General features: G+C 39.4%; 1 protein-coding gene across 2 annotated transcripts; it reads left to right on the top strand.

Moving 5' to 3' along the window:
- Nucleotides 1-132: 132 nt before the first annotated feature.
- NADSYN1 (NAD synthetase 1) lies at nt 133-21,351 on the top strand. 2 transcript variants are annotated; one of them, XR_013952059.1, is made up of 21 exons: nt 133-1,359; nt 1,471-1,531; nt 2,051-2,167; nt 3,090-3,143; nt 3,560-3,649; nt 4,860-4,911; nt 5,656-5,744; nt 7,761-7,878; nt 9,410-9,541; nt 10,335-10,409; nt 10,580-10,704; nt 10,865-10,913; nt 11,579-11,681; nt 12,308-12,476; nt 12,844-12,979; nt 14,470-14,576; nt 15,293-15,424; nt 15,866-15,964; nt 16,621-16,749; nt 17,435-17,611; nt 20,423-21,351. XR_013952059.1 is itself a non-coding variant. In XM_080594555.1 (21 exons), exons 1-21 carry the CDS (start codon nt 1,275-1,277, stop codon nt 20,477-20,479), a joined length of 2,127 nt encoding a protein of 708 aa, XP_080450681.1. In that variant the 5' UTR covers nt 136-1,274; the 3' UTR covers nt 20,480-21,351. The 2 variants fall into 2 exon arrangements, 1 of the variants encoding a protein (XP_080450681.1); XM_080594555.1 differs by having other exon boundaries at nt 136-1,359; nt 15,866-15,935.
- The last annotated feature ends 273 nt before the right edge of the window (nt 21,352-21,624 follow it).

The raw sequence follows: 21,624 nt of genomic DNA, 5'->3' as shown, positions 1-21,624 counted from the left end.
CCCCGCGCCACCCCATTGGCGGAGCGCGCTCAACCCATGGGCCGAGCGGCGGCGCGGGGCGAGGCGCGGGCCCGGGGGTGTCCTGCTGCCGGCACCGCCCGCTGCGGGCCCGCCTCGCGGCCTCGGCCGTCAGCCCCCGCAGGCCGGCCGTGTGGCTCCGGGCTGTGCCGGCTGCTGGGTGCCCGGCACCCGTTCAGCCACCCTGCGCCATCTGCGTGCTGCGGGGCCCTGCGGCTTCAGCACAGAGGCCTCTGTGCAACACCGGTGGTGTGCTGGGAGCAAACAGCCCGAAAGGCAGCAGAAACGCCCTCGCCGCGGCTTTCCACAGCCCAGCACTGAAATCCTAGAGTGTAACCATCACCTGTGCACCCCCTCTGTTTTCCCCTTTGCTCCTCAGGGCACAGCTCCTCGCCCTCGCGCAGCATTTGCCACGCAGCTTGCAGGATGCGATCCCTCCCGGCTGCCATGGGGTGACATGCTGTCTGAGGGTCAGCGGCTGAGGCCGGTCTGCTTGAGCTTCCGGAGTAACAGCCACAGACATTGAACACACAGTGGGCGACTGAGTTCATGACTGCTCCAGTCACCACCTTCAATAGAGCAGGCGCACTATGAGCAGTGGTGGTCCCAAAGGCCAGATTTGGCCATCATGTAGGAAGGATCACTAAAAAGAACAAAGATTTTGAAAGAAAAGGACCTGATGCCCAAGGAGACAATTTAGTTCAGGATAACGTTAGGAAGCATCCTATAGATGAGGAGGCTCACGGCAGCCAAACACAGGACGGGTTAGCCCTAAGGAACCCTGCGACTTGGGGCGTTGTGCCCTGGAGCTGCTTTGGTGCTGCACAAGGTCAGACCGCACGCAGACCACTGGGTCCTGCTCCATATTGCCCCATTGCCTTCAGTACTCCCACTCTGACCTAGGTTCGACAGCCACCTCTCAGAGGGTGATAAAATAAAGGCTGAGCCTGCCAAAATGGCCGAGGCGGGGTAAGGAGGCGCAAGGGGAAGGCCCACCGGGGGACCTGCACCGGGGATGGTGGCAGCAGCTCGCAGCCAGACCGGGATTTAAGCCTAGCTCGCCCCGGCGCTGCCAGAGCAGGGAGTTTCTCGCGTCCCGCCGCAGACAGCACCCATCATTAGCTAAGTAGCTCTCAGCGCCCCGGGCTTTGGCAGCGGGTCCCCCCCAATTTGCTCGGCGAGAGCCCCCCCAGGCGCGGCCCCTCAGGCCCGGCCCCTGAGGCGGGGCCCGGCCCTGCGGCGGCAGTGGCGGCGCCATGGGGCGGGCGGTGAGCCTGGCAGCCTGCGCCCTCAACCAGTGGGCGCTGGATTTCGAGGGCAACGCCGGGAGGATCCTCAAAAGTGAGCCTTGGGGGCCCCGGGGTGCTCCCCTCTGCCTGGTTTGGGGTCCCGGGGAGGTCGGGCAGGGTTGGGGTCCCGACTCCTGCTTGAGCAAACTCCTTTCTTTTCCAGGTATTGAAATCGCAAAGGGCAAAGGAGCCAGATACAGGCTTGGTCCTGAGCTCGAAATTTGGTAGGAGCGCTGCGGTTATTAGATGATCGGTGTTTAAGAAACGGGAATAATTAAGTACTAAAAATGGTTAAGAAAACATGTAGTAGTCTAATGTTTAAACTGGCATTAAAAACACGTGGCTGTCAGTGCAAACAGACACATTGTAGATGCAAGCAACGTATTGCAAAACCTGTCTTAAAAACTTAAATAATACCAAGATTTGGTGGCTTATTTCAGCAAGCTTTGCTCATGGTGTCTGTAGTACTTTGAGTTCTGCCTATGCTCAGGCTGCTTCTTTTGAAAGGAATATCCCAGCAGCACTGAGGAATTTTAAACAGCCTTCACTGCTGATGTGTACAGCACTGCGTCTTCATGTTCTTTATAAATTGCGTATACAGTGAGATGTTTCGTGTCTGGAGCAGTTCTGGTCCTACAATTCTGTTGCTGATAAATTTATGTCTGTATTATGTATATAGTTATTTATATAATTTATAATTTTTTCGTTGTCTGACAATTTATTTCTTTTCTTTTTCTACAAAGCGGTTATGGCTGCTCAGATCACTATTATGAGTCCGATACACTCTTGCACTCATTTCAAGTTCTGGCAAAGCTTTTGGAGTCTCCAGTTACTCAAGATATTATCTGTGATGTGGGAATGTAAGTCTTGTATAACCAGGATTAAGTGCTAACTCTTTTGAGAATGCAGTCTATGTTGCGTAAACAGATGCTTCTGGATAGTGAGGATTTTGCACCAAACTTCTAAGCACATCTTAGGAGCCATGCTACTTTTCATTCTAATTTGCACCAGTAGGATTGCAACATACAAGAATTTTTTTATGATGTAATCCTTTCAAAATGCATTTTTTCCTTGGGGGCCAGAGGAGTGAGATTCCTGGTGGCTGGGCCCTTCAAGAGAGAAGTAAAATAATTAGAACTTTTTTTTTGGGAGCCTAAATGGCTGGGCCCTACTACCATGGATAAGCTTTTGGGTAAGACCTTGTATTATATGTAAAACAAAGGGCTTTATAAATTGACTTGTCTTTCAGGAATGTCACGGCTCAAGTACCTTGCTTTAACTGACAGATGTCTTTACAGGCAATGTACATGTATGTCATAATCATTGACACCATTGTAAGTTATGTGCTGTGAGTGAGCTGTGATATTTTGTAATTGTAAAAGTAACATATATGCATACCTGTTTATTGGTATCAAATGCGTAAAGCTACCTTTTCTTTACTTTGAACTAGCCTGGTAGTATCGTAGTCAGTCAGGTTTGCCCAGCCAATGGCATTGGGGTCTGCTGGTGTTTCTCAGGCATACCAGTAATATCTGGTAATCGTTGATAATATATGAAACTGACAGAAAATCAAAGACTTTTGTAAACAACTTTTGGAATAAAAACCTTAGAAACTACATATATTGTGTGGTTTCATTCCCTTGAGTGATACAATGTAGATTTGTCTTAAAATAGTTTTTGTGTAGTGAAGGAGATTCTGTAGCTTTTCTCTTTTTTTTTTTTTAAAATTTCATCTAATGAGGTTGGTTAGCCACTGGTAGTTTTTCTTCTTATTTTTTGCAGGCCTGTTATGCACAAAAATGTTCGCTACAATTGTCGAGTGATCTTCTTAAATAAGTAAGTAGTTCTTTACGTGTTTTGTGAGTCAGAACATTAGCGTATCATTTCAGAGACCTGTTTGGCCTTCTAGTAAGATTTTTTAGTGCTATGTAAAGGGATGGAGTTGTCTTCCTTTCTCTTAAATTTTAGAGAGATGATTTAATGTTTTCCATCATCTGTTTTTCCTTTCTGACCTTGTAGAATCTAAATTTCCACTGTTTTTTGAAAGACTTTTTGAAGAGCCCAGAAAGAAAACTTTTAAGTCTACAGACAGAAATGTTTAAATAAATAAATAAATAAAATGCATGTTGTTTACTGTACGTCATACTAGAAAAAATTAATGAGTTGATTTTCAATGTTTTTATTTAGTCTTACGTGTTTGCACATCAGGTCTTAATTCACCCTTTCTGTTTTGTTTTACTTTACGTTTTAAGAAAAATTCTTCTGATTAGACCGAAAATATCACTGGCAAATGCAGGAAACTATAGAGAACTTAGATGGTTTACGCCATGGAGCAAAGCAAGGTAGGTTGGCTACTGTTTAACTGCGTTTAAGAAACACAGCTTGCCATTTGCAGCTGCAGCAGAAGGATTGAAAAATACTGCAGTACATCAGTTCAACTACAGGGTAAACATCAAAACAAAGTCAGTAAAGCTATGTAATTGCAGCTCAGTTAAAAAGCTTATTAAACATAAACAAACTCTGAATTGCTGAGCTCGCAAGAAAAGTGCGGCTGAATGATCTTGCCACCAGTGTAGCGTTGTCGCTTTCCTTTTGCATGCTTTCTAGCTATGTGCAGGTCAGGACTGGAGGAGTGTGTGTTTATCTGCTTGATTGCATCCTGTCCAATATTAAACAGGACAACAGTGTAGAACGAGTGAGCTCAGCTAGAATTTCATGACTGCAAAGGAAGGACGCTACCTTCTGTACCTTATGAAGCAGCGAAATATGCTTGGTACACGTCTCTGGTGCTGTTTGCTCATACTGCAGTCAAAGAATGGTTATAACTTGATGGTCTTAGTAAAGTACTTCTGAGAGTTTCTGAGAATCTGTCCTCTTAATCCCAGTCAATTCTGGATGAGCTTCAAGTTACTTCTGGAGTAGCACTGCAGAAGAGAATCTTTTATTTCAAATTTGACTTACCTGCTGTGTTCTTTATGGGTCTAGTTTATAACTAGAAGGGAGCAAACATGAAAGCTGTGTACCCCTAACATTCACCACATATTATCATATTAAACAGAGGTTATTTTCACTGCTGTGTGACCTCTTAACTTTTGGAAGGGTGACATAATTACTTGTATTAATTCACTTTAAGCATTCTTCATGCCTATTTCTCTGCAGAAGTGGGATGTCTCAAAGTTTTTTCTATTGAAGAAGTCCACCTCAGGCTTTAGCCTGAAGACACGCTGTTTTAATACTTGATTATTCACTGGAAAATACAGAAGCAAGACTTAAGAAGCCAGAAATAGACAACCCAAAACAGTTACAAAAGCTTAAGCTTTATAAAATTCTGTTCTCATGTTTACCATGAATTTCTGAAGCAAAGCAGGTTGTCGTTAGTTTTAATCTTACCATTTCCAGATTTTTTATTTTTTTTTTACATACCCAGTCCTGTACAACTTCGGTGCAATTTCTTTAATCACCACTGGGAAATGACACAATGTGGATATTAGAATCAGTTGTTATGCTATGCTTTACATGACCGTGTATTCACAGTTTATAAACCTGCTTTAGGCACGTGGAGGAATATTTTCTACCAAGGATAATTCAGGAAGTGACAGGACAGGTAAGTTTTTAACGGAGTCTTTTCTTTTTAACTTCACTATCTTCATGACTCAGCAATCTAAATGCAGAGAATTTGTGGCATGAAACAGTAGAGCACCAAATTCTTCTGTCAGTCATGTTGCAAATTCAGGTGTTTCAATAATAGTTCTCAGATTAAATGAGAACATAGTTTAACCTAACTGATGTTAGTATTTAGCAGTAAAACATGTAAGGCTTAAATTTGCCTCAGTTGTTCATATGTACAGGACCTTGAAGAGTGACTTATTTTGTACTGTTCTGGTAGCGAGTTTATCTGTATGTGAGACTAGAAATGGCCATGTGTTTTGAGGTTGAAAAAAAAATCATGAGAATCTGAACCTTCTTAATTCAGAAGGATCTAAAACTTCGGTTATTTCCCCCTAAAATGTTAAGTGTGATTCCTAGCAGAAGACAGCTTCTCTTTTTAGAGCATTTAATTCAAAAGCACTTGTCCTGACCTGAGGCAAAGCACTGGATGTGAGTACCAGTGAAATTTCAACAGAGAATTTCAGTACAACTCAGACATTTGCAGTTCGGAGCTTTTTTGTTTTGTTTTTTTACTTAAATATGGCATAAAATGAAAGGGGGGTACATCGATTGCTAATATGTCAATTGTTTCATGGGAGTGAGTATTTGGTTCTGTTTTTTTAGGTTTATTGGTAACTTTTTGAATTTGATGAGATAGATTCTTCCATTCCATTTAAGTAAGGATTATTTTTTTTCTCAGGACACTGTTCCTTTTGGGGATGCAGTGCTAGCAACCAAAGATACCTGTCTAGGGACAGAAATATGTGAAGAGCTCTGGGCACCAAACAGGTAAAGCAGAAGAAGAAATGGAAAGTAAACTAAAACATACCTTGGACCTGCCTGAAAGAAGTGTTTCTGTAAAGAATCTGCATGTTATCTTCTATGTAGTATGTCTTTCAGAAAGCGCCAATAAGCCAAATATAATGAGGAACAAGAAATACATCATGGGAAAGGTTTCAGTAAAAGGGGCTCAAATTTTTTGATGCTTGTCTTCATATAAAAACTTTTCACTGTTATCTGCTGTATGCCTTGTGCATTGCAGTTTTGGAATTTCTGTTGGTAGAACGTCTCAGCTTTGTCCAGAAGCTGAGGACTGTGTTTACAACAAAAACTTTTCAATACAGTTTTTTGTATCTTTCAAGAAGTTGGATAGGTACCACAACAGGTCCATATATGGTTCAGTTACACTTGTGAAAATGACAGGGCAAGTCATTATCCTATTGGAATTGCATGGACACAAATAAGGAGCTCCCATTTCTTATGCCAGATTCAGAGAATCCAGCTGACTTTTCATGATGAAGGCTATGTTCCCAATGATAACCCTTGCAAGGCTACTGTTACATATACTCCAGTGGATTGAATAGTTCTACAGGGAAGTGAGTAATTAGTGACGAGTAATAGACTAACGAGCCTGTATTTCTATAAAACGTTGATCAGCTGGAGAAATGGAAAGTTTTGAGGATGAAATGGGAAATCTGCTCATTCTGTTGGAATATAGTAAGTGTTAAAAACCTCAGCATGGCTGAGATACAGAACATCATTTGAAATATTGAGCCATGTTTTAAGGCGTTCCTTTCTTTCAGTGCTCTGTATGAAGCTTAACCTGCTTTGAAAAAGCAGTATTGCTGACTCTCTGGGTCTTGGGAAACATTGGGAGTGGTAGGCACAATGAAGAAGAACTTGTTTATTTCAGTCTATTGCTCCTCCTGGTGTAAATATCAAATTACGTGCTTTCCCAAGTGGAAGATAGGTGGAATAAGCCATCCTTTCATGAATTTATTTGGCATGTAGGCTGAATTTCTGGAGTATCGGTTTTGCCAGTAATTATAATCCCATATTATACCATTTACTATGCACAATCTCAAAAAATTGAGAGTACTAGTAGTTTATTTTTTAAATTTTCCTAGACAAATTGAGCTTTGTTATAACTGACAAGCAAGAGCTTAGGTTCTTGGATTGCTTAGGCTTGCATCACTTTGAGATGCATCTATTTACCTATTAGCTTAATCCTTCTCTATTTTTTAAACCATCATCATACAGTGCAGAAGGAAACAACTAAAGGTCATTAACAGAAAGCAAAGTCTAGTGACCTTAAGTAATAGTTCCTGATTTTACTTTAGTTCCTGCTACAATTTTAAGTTCTTCCCAAAGACAAAGAAGAACCTATTCACAAAGGTTAGATGTGGGAATGGAGAGAAAAAAAAAAAGAAATGGTTGCATGAAAGCTGTTGTAGTTAACGCAAAATAAATAAAATGTTCTAGATGTCTTTCCAAATCCTTCAACTCAAGTAATTCATTTCCTTATAACTGCAGGTGTGGTATCTTATAGACAAAGGTACTGTGATTTTTTTTCTATTTCTTTCTTTTGGCACTTGAAAGAAACAGTAAAAGTCATCTCCTCCTTGTGGTTCTGTTTGCTTATACTTTTGTATCTCGGGAGAGAAGGAAAATGGGACAATGACTTTTTCATAGGGTCTTGGTGTTGCACTTTAAGACCAAGACTGTCTTGTTTTCTTTCGTTGTGACCCAGACTTCTACAGAATAAAGTAGAAGGTATTTTATTTAGAATACAATTAGCAAAACCCCTCCTGCCCTCTGCATCCACTACTGGTCTTTGACAAAAGAGTCAAGCAATGCAGGAAAACAGATGTTTTTGTGAGCCGTACCTTCGTTTGAGCTAAGACCTAGAGAAAACTGGCAATGACATAAATGTTTTTTGGTGGTGATGTTTTTAAATGATACCTGCAATATACCCAGCTGCATGTGATTGCCAGCTCAATTATTTTCTGCCTTCTGATTTGACAGCCCTCATATTGAAATGGGACTCGATGGTGTGGAAATTTTCACTAATTCTTCAGGGAGTCACCATGTGCTGCGGAAGGCTCATACCCGGGTGGATTTGGTGAATTCTGCTACAGCAAAGGTATACTTAAGGAAGGAGGGGGTGCTTTTCATTAGACTCTTTATTTTTTCTTTTTTTTTCTTTTCAGGACAGTCTCTTCTCTTGTGACAGGACATAGCATTTTCTTCCTGTATGAGCTTAGTGGCCTTTACAGACCTTGTTACTTGGGTGTTTTGAGGTGTTTTTTTTGTTTGTTTTGTTTTGTTTTTTTTGGTCTGTGATTACCTTCCCTCCGGCTGCTGGGGTTCTGTACTTCTTTAGGGAGCTCTGCTATATGTAATGCTCTAACGTGAAGCATTTTAACTGGCATCCAGTTCTGTGAACCCAAATGCCGGAGGCTGTTTGGTTGCAGATCAGCTGTCTGATCTGTGGAGCAGGAAAGCAGAAGAGATGCTATTTAGTATTTGCTTGGGAATATGGGAGCAACAAATTTATGCGTGTGCACATGTGAGGAGCGCTCTAAGAAGGAACTTGGCACAGGAACTCATAGTTCTGCACTGGCATACCAACTGCATAATCTTATTTTCCGCACACCTCTATAAAGGAGAGTCAGAATACCTTAAAGCAGTTTATTTTCTTCCAGCTCTGGAGGCTTGTTGCAAAAATGCAATTGATGTTTTTTATCTTAATTCCATTAAATTGTGAAGATAAAATACTGTACTAATACAGTAGACAGAAAATAGTAGTTATTCAGAGTAACTGACTGCTCTGTAATTGGAAGCACAAAATGTTGAATCTACTGCATACAGAGAAGCAACTAGCTTGAAAGGGCATAGTTGAACATGCATTCTGCATGAAGGACAAACTACCAGTGGCTCTGCTTGTTCCCTGTAGTTATCTGTGCCTCAGCAGTCTCCCTCCATGTGCTTTATGTACTGAACTGATGGCTCATTACCAGCGTGTAATTCAGTCAGCGTGGGGTGATATTTTCCAGGCACATGTAAAACCTTCCAAAAGTTTTTCATTTCCATAAATTCACAGTTCCTTTTTTGATCTTCATTCACAAAGCAACATTCTCTTGGAGAGATATCGGTAACTGTCTCAGGAAGGGAAAGTAGAAATCCGTGTTTAAACTTAGCCGTTACTTTTCCTGTCATCTTCATACTTAAAATGTATTTATTTATTTATTTATTGACATTGAAAATTCTGCCTATTTTAAAGAGAAGCCATCCAAACACAGCTTCTGCCACCATTTTCCCTCTTCTGTCAATCTGTCCATGAACTTAGCATTTCAATTTTGAAATGTAGCCCTCTCCGTTTGGGCTAAGGGTATGACTCTTCAAGCTAGTAACAGGATATGTGTTTTCCAACAGCAAGGAGGGGATAGTGTTAATGTACCACATTTACTTACGCTATTATACGTTTCTGTTGTGTGTATAATGTGTAAAGTACTTTTTCAAATGAAAAAACAAGAGTCTAAGCCCTAAGTCATTCCCAACTTAGAGAAGGAGTATGAGAAGGACTTGAATACTGGGAAAAGTTTGTTGTGTAAAATTGGCAGGTGATACATTCTGAAATAAGTTTTTTGTCTGTTTGCTTGTTTTCCTCTCAGAATGGTGGAATATATATTTTAGCTAACCAGAAGGGCTGTGATGGTGATCGTCTGTATTATGACGGCTGTGCCATGATTTCTATGAATGGAGACACAATTGCACAAGGATCTCAATTTTCACTCGATGATGTGGTAATACACTCAACCTATAGCTAACTGTTAGTTACAGCTGAAGTTAGTAGGGCTGCAGTTATGCTCAAGAGTTTTCAGAAAATCTACTGATACTAGGTCTATGTCTCATAGACTAAAAATATGTTTTTACCATGCTATTCAATGGGGTCAAAGGCTTTTTCCTCATGAAATTGCCCTGATCTGCAGTAGCTGTCCTGGTTTTGCGAGCAAGGAAGAGCTGTCACACAGGAGCAACTTAATAAAAGTGTTTGAGAATGTAATCACCATGTTTAGGAGAGACTCTCTTAATTTATATTTATTTATTCAAACAAATGAGGGTGAAGACTGCACTGTTCTAATTACAAGCTGCCTTGGTAAACGAAAAGTTGGATAGGTTGATCGTTACTTTAAAAGCCCCCTTTCTCGGTAATTTGTCATCACAGCTGTAGGTTTCCTCATTTTTTTGTGCCACGTTCATCTCTTTCCCCAGTATGCTTCTTGACTTTTCCTCTAGTTCTTTGCTGCAACTGATGGTGAGCTCATAGTTCATCCATCTGACAAGTGCTATGTATTTGTTGTGGTTTATGAACATCCCAGAGTACTCAGTGAATTGAGTCAGCTGTTCTCATTTTGTAATGTTAGTAATTCTACTGAGACAGAGAAGAATTGTAAAGCGAGCATAAAGATCTGTATGGGAAAACGTTTTGCATGTGTTTTTGTTCCCTAGCGCTTTTTTTTTGTTTGAGTCCAGTCGTGTCAAGCATTTTTTATCAGTTTGCGTGGAATAAATCTAACGCTGAGAGCCTCTCCACAGGAGGTGCTTGTTGCCACACTGGACTTGGAGGATGTTCGAAGTTACAGAGCAGAGATTTCATCTCGTAATTTAGCGGTAAGAACTCTTTACACAGATCGATTATAAACTCTGCCAAGTTTGAATAGTTAATGAATTTAAAACCTATTTGCATGTGTTGATTTTTCAGTGTTCTACAGATCTGCTGTTGTATGGGCTTATGCTTCATTAAAATTTATGTCTGCCAACTCTTCTGTATTTTTGTGTAGGCAAGTAAAGTGAATCCCTACCCTAGGATAAAAGTGAATTTTGCTCTGTCATGTTCTGACGATGTAGCTGTACCTGTTTGTATGCCAATCCAGTGGAGACATCATAGTCCTGAGGAGGAGATCTGGTAAGCACACACTGAACCTATTACATGATAAAACTAATGGAGATAAATACAATTTCTTTATATTTAAGTAAAGACAGTATCTCATTGGGAGAGTTGCAAGTTGACTTACTCAGGTCTCATCCCATAACACTCTTGGACTGAGCATATTCTGTGATTTCAGCCTTGGTCCTGCATGTTGGCTTTGGGACTACTTAAGGCGCAGCAAACAGGTAAGAATTGTTTTTTTGTTCTTTGTCATAGCCTTTGCACCTTCTTGTGTGGTATAGGGACAGTACAGATTGCTGTCCTGTGCTGCTGCTAATGGAGAGTGATGTCGCTAGTCCATGGTGCAAGGTTAGATCTCACTGGTAGCTCAGTTAGACTTGAAACATGTATGCCGTGACTTCAATATGCTCTGCAGACCTTTTCCTTCAGAGTCATGCTTTCTTTGAAAGCAATAGTCAAACATACCTAATTAAAGGGGACTTCTTTTGCTTTGGAACACTATTTTTCAGTAAGAAAAATATTTTTAATTGCATAGGGGGATATTTAAAATAAGCAGAGTGACAAGAACTAGTAGTTCAGTTCAACAGTGAATTACATATGAAAACTTTGGTCCTAGTTATGAGCTCTTCTGTACTGCTAGAATGTGAAGACAGACTGGTAGTTTTTATATCCAGAGGGTTTACATTGACTCCTTGTTTGGATTTTTCCAGTTGGTAAGAGTTTAAGGGGGTTTGCTAGATCTGTGGGATTTTTTTATTTTTTTTTGTTTTCCTGCAGAACATAACAGATTGAACGATGCATACATAATTTACTAGTGTGTTTCTGAATGGTAAAATACATGTTTTTCTGACTTTGTATTTTTGAATTTCTTCCTTGCTTTGTTTTCAAGGCGGGATTTCTTCTACCTCTTAGTGGTGGAATTGACAGCTCTGCTACAGCTTGCATAGTATACTCTATGTGTCACCAGGTTTGCCTGGCAGTCAAGAACGGAAGTAAGTAGATATACATGTCTGGCTAGCCATATTTATTAATGATTAAGGAGAAGTTAATATTAGCTAGGTGCAGTAAATGCAAGGGTTCATTAACGGTAGACTTTTGCACAGTTTTAATGTTGTCCTTTGCATCTCTTCCAAAATTCCAGCAAAAACACAGGTTCAGATTTCAGGTTCTTTGAATTGGCTTAATAGCTTTCATTCTTGGTTTAAGAACTGGATGTGAAACTCAGACCAGTTTCTGTCTAGAGTATTGTTCAAGATGTTGGCTGGTGTAGTTCTGGGATTTCGTTATGAGAATTCTTTCCTCTATTAAATTCAGCACTGCAGAACACGGTTGGGCATGGTTCAAGCCCTTTGCATACGTGGAATCATGTTTCTGTGGAGCTTCTTTAAGGCACAGAACAAAGGGATTTAATATTTCCTTGTTCAAAATTAGGGGCAAAACCAGGATTTTTTTTTTAATATATGAAAACATGTTTGGAGAGTTAGATGAAGTTATCTTACTTGTGAGGGTCACTGTAAAGCTTAATTGGGATACAAGAAACATAAAAGATACTTGCATACCCTGGATAGTAGGGGGACAACAATTTTTACTCATTTTATTTCTTTTCCTTTGTCCTCAGATGCAGAGGTGCTGGCTGATACACGCAAGATTGTGCATGATGAGACCTATGTCCCTGAGGATCCTCGAGAATTTTGCAAGCGTATCTTTACCACTTGCTACATGGCTAGTGAGAACTCCTCCCAGGACACTTGCAACAGGGCTAAACTTCTGGCTGAGCAAATAGGCAGGTAGAGATTGGGAAGAAATAGGAAAAAAAACCTCATCTTCTGGAAAAGACTTGCATATAAAGTTTTCAAAGTCTAAAACGGCAAAAATAGGAGAGGAGTACTAAGTGTGTTAAGGATATTATTACAGATATTATTTAAGTGTGTAAATGTGAGGCATGCTTGGAATCATTTGGTGAAGGGCATAAAAATTTGGAAACAGACTCTAGAAAATGTTATGTTTTCTTAAGGTTCTTCATACTAGATCTGAGTAGCAGCCTTAAAACATCATTTTATGGATGTGTGTATTTGTTTGTTTTAAGAACTTTTTAATGCTTTTTATGTAGTCAGACTGTGCTAGCTCAGTCACTTCTGCTTGAATTCTTGTCAGCTATCACATCAACCTGAACATAGATGCGGCTGTGAAAGCTATTGTGGGAATTTTCAGCATGGTGACAGGTCGAACTCCCTGTTTTTCTGTCTATGGAGGGAGCAGCAGAGAAAATCTGGCACTCCAGAATGTGCAGGTGTGTTTCACATAGGCTGAATCAGGTCAGACTCTTTGTTTAAAATAGTACAGAATGGTAAAGTAGCACTGGGGCCCTTCCTTTCAATTGCTGTGAAGATCTGAACACATTGTGGTGCGCGTTCCTTAAGGTTTATGGGCTTCCACTAAATGCTTGTCAGCAGCAGAAATCTACAATCCCATATAACTTGGGAGATAAGATAATTGTTGCTTGTGATTCTGAAAACCTCATGGGATGGTCAGGAAGAAATAGTACGTGCCTGTATCCCATCAAGAGCAGTAGTCCAGATGTTGTTTAGAAAAGCAACAGAAGATCGCCAGGTCAGGAGAATGAGCAGCAAAGTATTTTCATAGGTGAGTCTTGAGTTAGTAGGATTGCAGCAGGGCAAGACTTAAAAACTTTGCTGATACATACTAGACTTAACTCTGGTTAACGTTACCAGCCTGTAATAGGCACTGTGTGAGATGTCAGGCTTGCTTATTACAATTCCTTGACCTTCTCAGTTTTAGAAGGTAGATGATCAGAATGTGCTTAAACAGCTTATAAGTGGCTTATAAATACGTAGCTCAAATACAAATTTCTACTTAAACTTTTTCATTGTGACAGAACAGATTGGTGCTGTACTTGGGTACTGCTGCTGTACATATTATGTAGAATCACAGAAATCATAGCTGTCAAGTGATTTCCAAATACCTCTTCTAGTCCCTGGCCCCAGATGTACCTTTCATTGTCTTTATAGTTTTCTTTTTGGCCTGTTACTAAAAGCTTCCAATCTAAGCAGCCAGTCTGCTTTAACTCTGGCTAAATGTTGATTATCTTGTTTGATAGTATTTCTTTGTAAAAATCTTTTTAGCTAAGGACATGATCTTTCTTTCCCTGTTACTACTAGATAACTCCATCAGTCTTCTCAGGAAGCAAACATTGCATCTTTTATCATTTTTTTTTTGGCAATGGCATAGGCTTGGTGACAAAATAATGTGGTGATTTGCTTAACATCACACATAGTTGTAGCTAGAGCTGGAGGTTCTAATTTGTGTCTGTGTTCAGTATTGTTACCTTCCTTGGAAAAGTTTGAGTTTTGGAATGGAAAAGTGAGTTTTGGAATGGGGACAGATACAGAACTTCTTAGAAATTTTGTATAATTAAATGTGTTTAGTCTAATACTCTTTAAAAAGGTGTGTTAGATGGTTTATCTGCATATTTCATCCCTCTTGAATCCTTATCAGTGCTTGCAGGAATCACAATTACTCCCCATTCTACAATTCAGAGTAGAATAAACTTGTCCAGTCACATTTGTGGCATTAGCCAACACTGGATCTAGCTTTCCCAAGTGCGTGTTCAACGTCCCCTCCACAAGACAGTCCTTGCAGCAACAATTAGCCCTCTCACATTTTGTTCTTTAAGGGTTTGTTTAGAGAATTGTTAATTAGATATGATTGGAGAGAAATTACTTTGCTTTGTTAATTTATTTTTTTCATTTTGCTTCGTAGGCTAGAGTAAGAATGGTCCTTTCCTACCTGTTTGCTCAGCTGACACTTTGGACTCGTGGGATGCCAGGGGGACTTCTGGTGCTAGGATCAGCCAATGTGGATGAAAGGTTGGTAAAAATCAGAAATCTAAAACCAGGTGAACTGGGAACAGGTCAGTGCAGTTCTTCAGCTCTACCAAATCCCAGTGTACACTGTTACTTCAGAAGAGGTAAAAAGCTGAGAATACACGGATAGCAGTGAAATGAATGGTAATAGTTGAATCAACCTGAATGGCAAAACTGTGTATTTTTCAGTTTACAACCAAAGTATTACTGCCTCAGCAGGTCTGTTATTTGTTATATTGTCAATTCCTCAATTTGGAATTAAGTTGTGAACTTTGAATTGAAAAATTGACTTCAAAAATCTGGAATACTGTCATTAGAGCTGGCTGTTGGAAGATAAAGATCCTGGGACTGATAACCTCAAAAGTTTGGAGAGTAGCGTGTGTTGATTCTAAGAGTTTGGGATATTATTATTATTATTATGAATGGTCAGGACAGTATTTTAATTGTTTTTTTTCACCAAATATATTACCTTAGTGTGGGTAGCAGTGCTTCATAACTGTTTAAAATATCATCTTCCTTCTCCTGTCAGTTTCATGGCTTTAGGATAGCTCTGGTTCATCTGAACACCTGTTTGTCCTTTATGTATAAATAGGCTAACACTATGCAGTCTGTTTGCTCCTGTCTTCATACCGCATATGCAATCTATCTAATATAAACTGTTGTATAGCATACTGATGTTACATTCTTATGTGTTACATAAAATTTCTTCTCTTGCTCAGTCTCCGAGGTTACTTAACAAAGTATGATTGTTCAAGTGCTGATATCAATCCCATTGGTGGAATCAGCAAGTCTGATTTGAAGAACTTCATACAATACTGTATTGAAAACTTTCAGCTCACAGCCCTCAGAAGGTGAGTAGTGAAGCAGTGATGTTTGGTGTCTATGCTGCATATTGTGGATTTTTTTTTATTATTATTTTTTACTAACAGAGCTAAGTTGCAGTAAGTTTGCAAATGCTAATAAAGAAAAGGTTTCTGCCCATCCGTTTTTAGATTATTGTGTGTACTTACACAAGACCAATCTAAGTGGCTGGGTGCCACAAGTCTTAGGAGTTACTATATGCAAGCATTTGTGTTGTTTAAAACCACTGAGGAAACTGAACAGATGTTTTATGGTTTTGGTATAGGAATTGCTTTATAAACCTGGAGCAGCTTGCAAATAGCACTTCTTAGGGCTATCTAGCCAGCTGCTTATGCCCTGAAAAAATTTTGAATAAAGCATGTGATTTTTAAGAAACCAGACAGTCTTGTACTAATGAGACTGGGTAGAATTTACTTTTCTTCTTCTTACAGTATCATGGCAGCTCCACCTACTGCAGAGTTAGAGCCCCTGGTGGATGGACAAGTGTCTCAAACTGATGAGGTAATAGGCAGTGACTTTAAAATGCTCTGGTAAGCCTTATCCCCAACCTTGGTTTTTGTCCAAAAAATGCTGTTTGCTGTTCTATGTATCCATGTGTATCAATGAGTGTGTCAGAAAATGTCTTTAAGACATTGACCAGGCACTAACTAGTGTCTTGCACCAGCATTATCTGTGTTGACAGCAGTCTACAAAAGAGCAAGTCTAAGGTTTTGTTTGTTTGTTTGTTGTTTTTGTTTGTTTGTTTTGATCACTCTATATTGTGGACACTTGGAAGTATGGGTGTTGGGAAATTTTCCAAAATTTTGTTTAGAGTTTCTTAATATCAAAAGAGCAAAGGGTTGCTTATTTAGAATTTCATGTTTTTCCTTGTTTTGATATATCTTACTGATATATACTGTATTGAAGCTATCTAGAACAGAAAATGAACAGATCTTTCTCTGGAAAGGAATGCTTTCACTAGCCAAATAAAATATATTCCTTTTAAGAGTTTTCTATCTCCCATTTCAGAGAGATCCCAGTTCTTTTCTTCTGTGTGTAATATTGCTCTTCTCTTGGTCTTTTTGATCATTGGCAATTTAATTTTGGTATTTCTTTGATTAAACTGGGTTATTGTAATTGGTCATAAAACTATTAAATGTAACTTGCATGGTTAAGATTTTCTGTGACTTCCTGTGTGTGATTTCAGGCAGATATGGGGATGACGTATGCAGAGCTCTCCATCTATGGCAAATTGAGAAAGATTGCAAAGGCTGGACCATACAGTATGTTTTGTAAGCTGGTTAATATGTGGAAGGAAATTTGTACCCCGAGAGAGGTAATGCGCAAAATAAAAATCAAATTGTTTAATGTCTTTGCCAATGTAGAGTGTGTTTGGAGAATGTTCAAGTAGAGTTCCTCTTACCTGAAGGGGTGGTTTAATTACTCTCCTGTGTTTAGAGATATTACACAGTTGTAACAGAGTACACTGGAAAAACTGGTGTGGCTTTCCTAAATTAATGTAGTTTGTTGTTTGTGTTAGAAATTGTTAGAACAGTAATTGGGTAATTTGAAAACAATTACTTCAGAACTGTACCTTCAGGGGAAAATTATTCCCTGAAATATATGTGGCTAACTGCTCTTGAAGCCTTGCTTTGAAGGAGTATCTACTTTGCTGTTATTAGGTTCTTACGTTTCTTGGGCATAAAGGAATATGTTCAGATTGTTACCTGAATCACAGAGGCTAGTGCTTATTGTTAGGTTTCTTAAGAGTCACCTTGCTGTTGGTAAATGTTAGGGACAGAGACCAAGGTGGTGTCTGGAAAATGGTCTGAAATACCTCTTGTAATAGAGTCATCCAGAGTGATTCCTACTGATAGTGGTAGGTAATTTATGTATGTGTTAATGGTGGGAAATGGGTGCGCAAAGCCAGAACACAGAGTCTCCAGAATACTGTTCTTATGTAAGATTTTAAATACTAAGACGCTTTAGCTGACTGAAAGCTATATTCTTTTGTACACCAGGTGGCATCAAAGGTTAAGCATTTCTTCAGGATGTACTCAGTGAACAGACATAAAATGACCACCCTCACTCCTTCCTACCATGCTGAAAACTACAGTCCAGATGACAACCGATTTGATTTGAGGCCTTTCCTTTATAACACCAGCTGGTCCTGGCAATTTAGGTGTATAGATAAACAGGTAAATGTCCTCTGCCTTGTGTATGGTTTTATATGCAAAGCTCTCTCAGTGGGACAAGCACAGTTCCAGTGAATCTCCAGCAGAGACGACTAACACTTAGGATAACAGAAATCTCTTTGATTATTCTTTTCACATAATTCTCTGGTTTTAATGTGGAGATTTTTTTTCTCCCATTGTTTAGTATGCTTGCCATACTGCTAGGAAAGGAAGAGGAGAGGAAAAAAAAAGAGACGAATTTGTGTATTAAGGCTAGATCTACTGTTATGTTATGCCTATACTCATGAAGTCCTTTGATAATACAAAAAGCAAGCTTATGTATTTTGGTTTCAGTTCAGGACCTGTCTGAAGGGATCTGTTTAATTGCAGGATTAAGACAACCTACATGTGTGTGGGGGAAAAACCAGTAAGAGGCAGCAATTCATTGTAAATCCCACCTGCTTCTACAACAATACCTCCTTTGAACCTTTAAGTCAGTTAACTCACAAATATGTTTGCTCAAATACTGCAGGAGTACAGTGCTTAGTTTGAGCACTGTGAGGTGTGGAAGGGCTCAAGCAGCTATTGTAGCTGTAATCTGCTTATCTCTTTGTAGTTTTCAGTCGCACCTCTGACGTAGTTGTAATGCATTTATTTTATGGCAAAAGTGTTGGGCTGAAGAATTTTAGCACCTTGAAGTTTTCCCTGCCAGAGATTTTGCACGTCCGCTGCTTTTAAGAACATGTTTATATATGTAATAAAATATTAATTACCTCGTGTGTGAAATGCCAGACATGCTGTAATAGCATTTTACTACCTTGAAACCTAGGATAAAAGCTACCATGTGCAGCATTTTTGTAGGTCTGTATATTTTTTTCTATAATTCTGGAGTCTTTCCCACTGAAGTTCAGGAAAAAAATTCTTTTGCCCTTAGTGGGAGTTGAGTAAAATATTTTTGAAGGGTCTGGACCAACCTGTAATTATTTAATGCTTACAGAAAATGTGATTAAGATCTTTTAATGATTCAGGATATTGCTACAATCTTTAGCTCGATTTGTATGTAGTAGCAGTTGTGCCTGCAAGAGTATTAGCCATTGCAATTTATTCTTGAAAATTAGGAGTCGAGTTTGGGGAATAATCTGTTATCTGGGCAGCAGTATTTCAGAAGTAACTTGAACTGATAACTCATTGTTATGGATAGCCTTTTGCAAGGCTGGAAAATACTGACGTGCAGTAATGAGTCAAATCTGTACTATTCAAGAAAGGGAATGCTGTCAGAGTTTCCACTTATTATGCATATTCAGCACAACTGTACTTATGAAGAGAATTGCTCCAGGACAATGTCTCACTGGTAATTGTACTTAATCTGCACTTAAGGTGTTTTTTTGTATGCTTGTATAGTAGCAGGACTGTGAAAATATGACATAAACTCTAAATGACGTAGTTCTGCCAGAAAATACCTTCATTTAGGCAATGCCAGGTTTTCCTGTAAGAGTCATTCTAGCGCATGTGCTCATTTTTGAATGGAAGCTGGTTTGAATGCTAACACCAGAGAAATCCGTTGGGTTTGTGGAAAATACTTTTCTACCTGTGTTTCATAGAGTAATCAAGCCAATTCAGTCATTCCCTCTATTTAAAGTGCAAAATTCCCTCTGTATTTGTTGTAGAAGGAACAGTGGAAAGACAAGGAGGTTTAGATGGCAGTGTTTGCTGGGAGTTACCAGATTGGCTCTTGGAGTCCTAATGCCAGTCAGCTCTACCTAGCTGAAGGCTCCACCTGGGTGAGGAAATTTCTAGCAGTTTAGATCAACCCTTGGAGCTGCACTGGCACTGTCTGTAGTTTCTGGTATCTAATTATGGCTGGGAAAGGTCGTATGGCCAGAGCACGTACTTCAACAATTTCTAATAGCCAAAATATTCATTGAGGTTTTAATAGCTGGCAAAATTTGACCAAACAGTGACATAGCTTAGAAGGAAACTGATACAACCGTCCCCAAGGATAAGCTATCTGCAGTCTGTTTTCTGATTTTTTTCCCAGTGCTTACTGGTCATACTACAAGAATAACCACATTTGGTCAATCCAGAATGTCTACCAGCTTGAGTAAGCGTGACCTTTTCACAACCAGCAGCCAATGTTGAGGGAAGAACCTAAGAATAGTGTATTTATAGTATAATTTCCCACCCCTATATCTCTCCATAGATTTTGGGAACATACAACTGAGCTTTCCAGAGCCGAAGAAAACATGCAGACTATCATGTTTAATTGTTGCTGTTGTGCTATCCCCCATGAGCTTGTGGAATCCTTTCTGAAACTATTTATATTGTTAATCTTAACAATAGCCTAGCTAAACATAACGTGATTCCTTTTCTTAAGTCTTACGAACAGTGAAGGTCAGTCTTGTGTGCATGTGCATGAGAAGCATTTTCTTGTGTTCGTTTTTTCCCAGTTTTTGTTAAGGGCAGGGTTCCAGCTTATGGCCTGATCTGATAAGTCAGCTGTCACTGAAAGGGACAGTCTTGCTTCCCTTTCTATTTATCCAGGCTTCTCCTGAGGTGGCTTGGGTGCTTGTCTTACTGCTTTGTCAGCCAATGAAGAAAACTAGGAACCGATGGGAGTGAGCAGCTGGGGGCAGTTGAGAGGGTGGGCTGGAAGAAAGTTTGGCTTTCTCTTTTGACCGCAACTAACAGAGCCTGTTCTGCTGTATTGTCCCTTGGAGTGTATCCCACTGTCAATTCCGGATAAATCTGGGCTCTACACTGACTTGTGATGGAAGTCAGAAAATACAGGAGATGTTAAATGCAATTTAGTTTTACTATTGAATCTGTTTCTTACAGGTGTCTGATCTAGAAAAAAAGGAAGAAATTTCTGTAGTCAAAGATGTCGAAGACTGATTTGTTCTCTTGTTTAATGCTGGTAATTAATTTAGTAAACGATGTTCAAAACTAGAGTATACTGTGATGATGAGTAGAGATGACCCAAACAACAGTTGAAATTACCATTGTAAATGGTATTTATAATCAAGTCCTTTTTCTTTTTTTTTTTTTGATTGACTCTGGTTTATTCCCAATACACTTAAACCCTAGTTTGGCTAAAGAACCATTCATTAAGGATTTTCAGTAGCTACTTCAATTGATTGAAAATATTTGGATAAGCCCATCAAATATAAATGCACGGGAGTCTTGTGAAAGTGTATACACATACAAATATTGATTGGTTCTAATGACTTGGATGTGATTTTTAGCAATACTCAACTGAAAGAACAAAACCTGACAGTTCTGGCGTGTGCTGTTGGGGGGGGATCATTTTACTTTTCAATAAACTAGTAATTTTATAGTAATAATTTACTCAGTTCTTATTTTACATGGCTTTTATGTATCTAGCATTAGCTATGTAGAGTGGCCCAGTGTCTGAGTAGCTGTGTGAGGATTAATTGAGCAAGGTATCGGAAGCATGTCCAACTTGAAGCATATTGGTAATGTCCTTATTAATAGCATCCAAACTGGAGTTCAGCTTTTTGTTTTGCATTTACTTGCTGTGTAACTAGTGACAATTCATTTCAAAATCTCTGATTTCATTTCCTCAGAGAGGAGTAATACCTACTTTGCACAAATGTTAAGATTGTTTAATGGTTATAGCTCTTTTTAGCTGGACTTTAAGGATGTTGAATAAAGTTGGCATGGTGTCAGACATTTTTGTGTAAGAGTAACTCAATTTACCTGAAATAAAAAAATATTTTCTGGCTCGTGGTATGTTGAAAAGAAAACACAAGTTTGGTATCCACACTACTCTTATTCCTACTTGTTTAGGGGCTGACTGGCCAGGAACCGAGTCAAGTCTGTTGTCAATGACTATGCAATCAGTGAGTGGTTTGACTTGCCCACATAATCCCTTTACTGTTGGAATCAAGCTTGTTGCATGTAAAACATCTGGAAGTGGAGTGAGATTGCAGAAGGAAGTATAAAGTGAGCTTTGAGTTTAGTTAGTGTTACCATCATCTCACCTACTGCTTGCAAAAGGTTATTTTAACTTCACAACT

This window comes from Anser brachyrhynchus (genome assembly GCF_964034855.1).
Source record: "Anser brachyrhynchus genome assembly, chromosome: 5".
NCBI classification, from domain to species: domain Eukaryota; kingdom Metazoa; phylum Chordata; class Aves; order Anseriformes; family Anatidae; genus Anser; species Anser brachyrhynchus.
This window is presented reverse-complemented; position numbering and strand designations above follow the sequence as displayed.